We start from the raw sequence: 7,987 nt of genomic DNA, 5'->3' as shown, positions 1-7,987 counted from the left end.
GTCCCGAGTGTCCCCCCCTTGTCCCTCCCGGTGTCCCCCCCATTAAGTCCCATTTAATCCCCCCCGTGTTCCCCCCACTCTGTCCCCCGTGTCCCCCCCGATCTGTCCCTCATGTCCCCCCCCTTGTCCTTCCCGTGTCCCCCCGATCTGTCCCTCATGTCCCCCGTGTCCCCCCTTGTCCCCCCCGTGTCCCCCCCCGATCTGTCCCTCATGTCCCCCCGTGTCCCCCCCTTGTCCCCCCCGTGTCCCCCCCGATCTGTCCCTCATGTCCCCCCCGTGTCCCCCCTGTCCCCATCTCGTGTGGATGTCCTCAGTCCCCCCCCCAAGCCCCGTGTCCCCGTGCCCCCGGCCCGCCCCCCCCCCCGGGGCGGTTCCCACCCGTGTCCCCCCGCGCTCAGTGTCCCCCCCTCGGTGTCCCCTGCGTGTCCCCTCAGTGTCCCCCCCCGATGGCGCCGGGCCCCGCTCTGCTGCTCGCGGCGCTGCTGGCGCTGCCCGCCCCGGGCTCCCCCGCCTCCCCGCCCGGGGGTCCCGGCCCCCCCCGGCTCCGCGTCCGTTTCTCCCCCCCCCGCTGCTGCCCCGGGGGTCGCTGCGCCCCCGGGTGTCGCCCCCGGGCCGGGGGGGACCCGGAGGCGGCGGGGGACGCGGACAGCAACGTCACCGTGGTGGTGCTGAGAGCGGCGGGCCCCCGGGCCGCCGGCTTCAGGCTCGGTCAGTGCGGGGGTTTGGGGGTTTGGGGGTTTGGGAGGTTTGGGGGGTTTGGGGGGTTTGGGGGTTTGGGGGTTTGGGGGGTCGGGATGCGGGCCCGGAGGGGGGGCGTTCGGGGCGAAGCAAGGGGAGTGGGATGGGGAAGTTTTGGAGTGGGGAGTTTGGGGAGTTTGGGATTTTGGGGAGGGGGAGTCGGGATCCGGAAGTTTTGAGTGGGGGGTTTGGGGTTTTGGGGAGGGGGGTTGGGATTGGGTGTGGGGGGGGAGTTTGGGATTGGGGGGTTGGGGGGGGGTTCGGGATCCGGAAGTTTTGAGTGGGGGGAGTTCGGGATTTTGGGGAGGGGGAGTTGGGATGCGGAAGTTTTGGGAGGGGGAGTTTGGGATTTTGGAGGGGAGTTGGGATGCGAAGTTTTGGGGAGGGGGAGTTTGGGATTTTGGGGAGGGGAGTCGGGATGGGATTTGGGAGGGGGAGTTCGAGAGTTTGGGGGAGTTTGGGATTTGGTGGGATTTTGGGGGGGGGAGTTGGGATCTGGCAGCTTTGGGAGGGGGGAGTTTGGGATTTGGGGGGGTTGGGATTTTGGGGAGGGGGTCGGGATGCGGAAGTTTTGAGTGGGGAGAGTTTGGGGATTTGGGGGAGTTTGGGATTTGGGGGGGTTGGGATTTGGGAGGGATTTGGAGTTTGGGGTTTTGGGGGGGGGGGGAGTCGGGATGCGGAAGTTTTGGGAGGGGGGAGTTCGAGAGTTTGGGGAGTTTGGGATTTGGAGTTCGGGATTTTGGGGGAGGGGGCAGTTGGGATCTGGCAGCTTTGGGAGGGGGGAGTTTGGGATTTGGGGGGTTGGGATTTTGGGAGGGGGGTCGGGATGCGGGAAGTTTTGAGTGGGGAGAGTTTGGGGATTTGGGGGAGTTTGGGATTTGGGGGGGGTTGGGATTTGGGAGGGATTTGGAGTTTGGGGTTTTGGGGAGGGGGAGTCGGGATCCGGAATTTTTGGGAAGGGAATTTTGGGATTTGGGGGGTTTGGGGTGGTGGAAAATTTTGGGGTTTGGGAGGGATCTGGGATTTTGGGGAGGGGGTATCGGGATCCGGAACTTTTGAATGGGGGGAGTTTGGGATTTTGGGGAGTTTGGGATTTTGGGGGTGGGGGGTTGGGGATTTTGGGATGCCGGGGAGTTTTTGGGATTAGGGGGGAGTTTGAGGTGGAAGGAGAGATTTAGGATACGGGGGGATTTTGGGGTTCAGGAGCGATTTGGGGTGGAGGATTTGGAATATGGGAGGATTTGGGATGGAGGATTTGGGGTTCAGGCGGGATTTGGGGGGAAGTTGAGACATTTTGGGGTTCAGGATCTTTTAGGGCACGAGGGGAATTTCGGGGTCCAGGGAGGATTCGGGGTGCGGGGGCATCTCCAACACCCCCAAATTCCCTTTTGGCTGTGCGGGGGGGGGAAGGTTTGACAACCCCACAAATTTTGGGGTTCGTGGTTTTGGGGGGGTTCCCAGGACATTTGGGGCTTCCCAGCCCCCAAATCCCCCAAATCCCCGCGGGCGTTTTGGGGCGGGATCTCCCAAAAACCCCAAAAATCAAAACCCCTTTTCCTTCCATTTTTAGGGTGGGGGTTCGTGCGCCCCTCCCCATTTTTGGGATGGAGATTTTGGGGTCGGGGGGGGGTTTTTAGGGCCGGGGGGGGCCCTCCCAGGGGGGTTCGGATCAGGGTGGGCCCCATCCCACCCTCACAACTCCCCCCAAAAAACCCCAAAAAACCCCAAAAAACCCCCAAAATCAAAACCCCTTTTCCTTCCATTTTTGGGGTGGGGGTTCGTGCGCCCATCCCCGGTTTTTTGGGGAGGGGTTTTTGGGGTCGGGGGGGATTTTGGGGCCCCCCGGGGGAAGGGTGGGCCCCATCCCACCCACGCAGCTCCATGAGCTCATCGGGTCCCGCTGGAAATCGCCGGGAATTCGCAACATAAACAGAGGGGCCCCGGCAGAGCTGCGGCCGAGGCGGCCCCGGGGCCCCCCCCGCCCCAAAAGCCGCGCTGGGACCCCCCCCAAAATGTCTGGGACCCCCCCCACATATCCCAGACCCCGCCCCCCAAATCTGGATCCCCCCCCTAAATGTCGGGATTTCATTTTTCATTTCATTTCGGACGCTCCCCAAAATGTTCTGGATCGGCCCCAAAATTCCGCGCTGGGACCCCCCCTCAAATGTTCTGGACCCCCCCCCCAAAATTTCTGGGACCCTCCCAAAAATGTCTGGGACCCCCCCAAAATTTCTGGAACCCCCCCAAAATCTGGGACCCCCACCAAATGTTCTGGGATCCCCCCCAAAATTTGGATCCCCCCCTCCCCAAAATGTCCGAGACCCCCCAAAATTCGGGGTCTCACTCTGAACCCCCCCAAATGTCAGGGACCCCCCTCCCCAAATTTTGGAATCCCACCTTGAACCCCCCCCCCCCCAAAAGTTTGGTTCGACCCCAAAAGTCAAAATTCCCCCCCCGGGACCCCCCCAAATGTCGCGATCCCTTCCGGGACCCCTCTCCCCCCAAATTTTGGGGTCCCCCCCAAATATCTGAGACCCCCCCCCCCCCCAAAATTCCCCCCCCGAATTCCTGGGACCCGCCCCGAAAAAAACCCTTAAACCCCCCACAATTTAGGGTTATTTTGGGGTATTTTGGGTAATTTTTGGGGTCGTTTTTCCTTTTTTTTTTTGAGGGGGGGCTCCCTAATTTTGGAGTGTTCCCCCCCCCCAATGCTGTTCCAAAATATGGGGGGGGGGGGCAACCAGTTTTGGGGTTATTTTTGGGGTTATTTTAATGATTTTGGGTTGTTTTGGGGGTTTTGGGGGAATTTCTGGGTTATTTTATGGGTTTTTTTGGGGGGGGCTCCCTAATTTCGGGGTGTCCCCCCCCCGGCAGTGCTGTGCCGAAATGGGGGAGGGGACGACACCCCATTTTGGGGTTATTTTGGGATATTTTGGGGTTATTTTGGGGGTTATTTTGATGATTTTGGGGGTCATTTTTGGGGTTATTTTGGGCGGGTTTTGGGGCATTTCTGGGTTATTTTTTAAGTTTTTGGGGGGGGCGCTCCCTAATTTCGGGGTCGACACCCAATTTTGGGGTTATTTTGGGATATTTTGGGGTTATTTTTGGGGTTATTTTTGGGGTTATTTTGATGATTTTGGGGTCATTTTTGGGGTTATTTTGGGCGGGTTTTGGGGAATTTCTGGGTTACTTTTTAGGTTTTTTTGGGGCCCTCCCTAATTTCGGGGTGTCCCCCTCCGCAGTTCTGTGCCGAAATGGGGGGGGGACACACCAAATTTTGCGGTTATTTTGGGCGTTATTTTTGGGGTTATTTTGATGATTTGGGGTCATTTTTGGGGTCATTTTGGGCGGGTTTTTTTGGGGATTTTATGGTCGTTTTTTAGGGGTTATTTTTGGGGGGCGCTCCCTAATTTCGGGGTGTCCCTCCCCCCGCAGTTCTGTGCCGAAATGGGGGGACACCCAATTTTGGGGTTATTTTGATGATTTGGGGTCATTTTTGGGGTTATTTTCGGGGGGGAATTTCTGTTATTTTTATGGGTTATTTTGGGGGCTCTCTTTTTCGGGTCCCCCCCCCCCAGTGTAAAGGGATTTGGTTGGGTTTTGGGTTTGGTGGTGTTTTTGGGTTATTTTTGGGGGCGCTCCTAATTTCAGGTGTCCCTCCCCCCGCAGTGCTGTGCCGAAATGGGGGGGACCCAATTTTGGGGTTATTTTGATGATTTGGGGTCATTTTTGGGGTTATTTTCGGCGGGGTTTTTGGGGATTTTATGGGGTTTTTTTGGGGGGCTCTCTCTAATTTCGGGGTGTCCCCCTCCCCACAGTGCTGTGCCCGCTGCTCTGCCGGAACGGGGGGGTCTGCGCCCACCCCCAGCGCTGCCTGTGCCCCCCCCAGTTCACCGGGAAGTTTTGTCACCTCCCCTCGGGCAACGGCACCAAAGAGAGCGCCCCAAACCCGCGGGGGGCGCCCCCAAATCCCCGCAACGTCCACGGGGGGGCGCCCCAAATCCCCGCAACGTCCACGGGGGCGCCCCAAATCCCCACAACGTCCACGGGGGGGCGCCCCCAAGCCTTGACCCGCTCCATCTACACCCTGCCCCTGAGCAACCACCGCGACGAGGAGGATGGTGAGAGCCCCCCCGAAAATATTTGGGGTTTTAGGGGATTTTTCCCTAATTATCATCCCCAAAAATATTTGGGTTTTTAGGGGATTTTTCCTAATTATCATCCCCCAAAAATTTGGTTTTTTAGGGGATTTTTTCCTAATTATCATCCCAAAAAATTGGATTTTGAGGGGATTTTTCCCTAATTATCATCCCAAAAAATATTGGGGTTTTAGGGAATTTTTTCCTAATTATCCACCCCCAAAAATTTGGGTTTTAAGGGGATTTTTTCCTAATTATCCACCCCCCAAAAAAATGGGTTTTTAGGGGATTTTTCCCTAATTTATCCTCCCCCAAAAATTTGGTTTTTAGGGGATTTTTCCCTAATTATCCACCCCCCAAAAAATTGGTTTTAGGGGATTTTTTCCTAATTATCCACCCCCAAAAAATGGGTTTTTAGGGGATTTTTCCCTAATTTATCCCCCCCAAAAATTGGTTTTTTAGGGTTTTTCCCTAATTATCCACCCCCAAATTGTTTTAGGGATTTTTCCACTATCCACCAAAAGTTATTTCACCCCCAAAATGTTAGGGATTTTTTCCTAATTATCCACCCCCCAAAAAATTGGTTTTAAGGGATTTTTTCCTAATTATCATCCCCCAAAAAATTGGTTTTTAAGGGATTTTTCCCTAATTATCCACACCCCAAAAATATTGGTTTTAGGGGATTTTTCCCTAATTATCATCCCCAAAAAATTGGTTTTGAGGGATTTTTCCCTAATTATCCACACCCCAAAAATATTGGTTTTAGGTTTTCCTTCATCCCCAAAAAATTGGTTTTAGGGATTTTCATATCCCCACCCCCAAAAAATTGGTTTTAGGGGATTTTTCCCTATCCCCCAAAAAATTTTTTGAGGATTTTTCCCACCAATTCCCCAATTCCTTTATTTTCCCCAATTTTCCCCCGTTTTATTTTTTAGATCTCTTACCCACTTCCAAATCCATCCCCCCTCTCCCTGTTTCTCCCAACTTCCCCAAATTCCCCCTCAAATTTCCCCCTTTCTTTTTTTCCCCATTTCAATTCCCCAATTTTCCCAAATCTTCCCCCATTCCCACCCCACAAATTCCTAAATCCCAAATCCCCAAATCCTCAGATCCCCCCACCCCAATTCCCCGATTTCAATTCCCAAATTCCCCGATGATTTCCCCAAATTTTCCCCATTCCCGCCCCACAAATTCTCCCCTTTTCCCCCATCCCAGATCCCACCCCAAAATCCCCCAAATTGGGGGGACTGAAATGGGGATTTGGGGATTTTGGGAATTGGGGATTTGGGGTTTTGGGATGGGGATAAAAAGGATTTTGGGGAGGGATTTGGGATGGAGGAAAAGGAGGGAATTTATGGGGTGGGAATGGGGGAAAATTTGGGAAAATTGGGGAATTGAAATGGGGGAAAAGGGGGGAATTTTTGGGGTGGGAATGGGGGGAAATTTGGGAAAATTGGGGAGGGATTTGGGGGATTGAAATGGGGGAAATTTGGGGGAGATTTTTGGGGATGGAATGGGGGAAATTGGGAGGGGGATTTGGGGGTTTGGGATGGGGAGAAAAATGGATTTTGGGGAGGGATTTGGGATGGGGGAAAAGAGGAGAATTTGTGGGGTGGGAATGGGGGAAAAATTGGGAAAATTGGGGAGAATTTGTGGGGTGGGAATGGGTGGAAATTTGGGAAAATTGGGGAGAATTTGTGGGGTGGGAATGGGTGGAAAATTGGGAAAATTGGGGAGGGATTTGGGGGATTGAAATGGGGAAAATTTGGGGGAGATTTTTGGGGATGGAATGGGGGAAATTGGGAGGGGGATTTGGGGATTTGGGATGGGGAGAAAAATGGATTTGGGGGTGGGATTTGGGATGGGGGAAAAGAGGAGAATTTGTGGGGTGGGAATGGGGGAAAAATTGGGAAAATTTGGGGAGAATTTGTGGGGTGGGAATGGGTGGAAATTTGGGAAAATGTGGGGAGAATTTGGTGGGGGTGGGAATGGGATGGGAGAATTTGTGGTGGAAGGAGGAAAATTGGGGAGAAGGAGAATTTGTGGGGTGGGAATGGGTGGAAATTTGGGAAAATTGGGGGAGAATTTGTGGGTGGGAATGGGTGGAAATTTGGGAAAATTGGGGAGGGGTTTGAGGGATTGAAATGGGGGGAAAAAGGAAATTTTTGGGGTGAAAAGGGGGGAATTAGGAGGGGTGGAAATTCGGTGATTTTGACCTTTTTGGGGGGCGGAATGGCGGCAATCGGGATGAGATCGGGATGAGGATTTTTTGGGGGGCGGGGAAAAACCCCAAAACTCACAAAAAAACCCCCAAATCTCCCAAAAAAAACCCCAAATCGCCCCAAACAAACCCCAAAAAAGCCCCGAATGGCCGCTGCAGGCGCGCAGTCCATGGTGAGCGTGCTGGTGCGGCACCCGCCGCACGCCACGGTGACGATCCACAGCGTGGAGCGGGTGCGGGGCGGCGGCGGCCGCTACCCCTCCCCAGCGCCCCCAACCCCCCCCGCGAGCCCCCCGCCCCAATTCCGGGTGCTCGCACAGAGGGGACCCGGCCGGGACCCCCCCGCCGGCGAGAACTCGGGGTTCGGGTATTGCTTCAGGCAGCTGCGGGGGGGGCAGGTGAGGAATTTGGGGAGAAATTGGGGGGAATTTGGGGAAATTTGTGGGGGTGGGAATTGGGGGAATTGGGGGGGTGGGAATTGGGGGAAATTTGGGAGATTGGAGGGGTGGGAATTGGGGAAATTTGGGGAGAATTTGTGGGGTGGGAATTGGAGAAATTTGGGGAATTCGGGGGGTGGGAATGGGGGGGGAATGGGGGGAAGGGGAAAATGGGGGCAAAGGTGGGGGGGGGGGAAAAAAAGTGGAAAATGAGGGGAAAAGAGAGGGAAATGGAGAAAATGGGGAAAAGGGGGGATTTGGTGGAAAAATGGGGGGGGAAAAGGAAAAAAGGAGGGGGAAAGGGGGGGAATTTGGGGGAAAATGGGAAAATGGGAAAAAAAGGGGGGGGAAAGGGGAAAATGAGGGGAGGGAAGGGGGTAAAGGGAAAAATGGGGGGATTTGGGGGGAAATGGGGAAAAAGGGGGGATTTGGGGGGAAAAGGCGGGGATTTG

At 54.9% G+C, this 7,987-nt stretch overlaps 1 protein-coding gene across 1 annotated transcript in view; it reads left to right on the top strand.

Annotated features, from left to right (window-relative positions):
- Positions 1-446: 446 nt before the first annotated feature.
- Positions 447-7,987, top strand: part of LTBP4 (latent transforming growth factor beta binding protein 4) — a 49,121-nt gene continuing 41,580 nt past the window's right edge. Inside the window, 3 exon segments of the mRNA XM_030970665.1 lie at positions 447-708; positions 4,557-4,859; positions 7,258-7,496. Coding sequence (XP_030826525.1) covers positions 447-708; positions 4,557-4,859; positions 7,258-7,496 — 804 coding nt within the window.

The sequence above is a fragment of the Camarhynchus parvulus genome, unplaced genomic scaffold (assembly GCF_901933205.1).
Source record: "Camarhynchus parvulus unplaced genomic scaffold, STF_HiC, whole genome shotgun sequence".
In the NCBI taxonomy this organism is placed as follows: Eukaryota; Metazoa; Chordata; class Aves; order Passeriformes; family Thraupidae; genus Camarhynchus; species Camarhynchus parvulus.
Note: the sequence above shows the minus strand (reverse complement) of the source record. Positions and strands in the feature narration are given on the sequence as shown.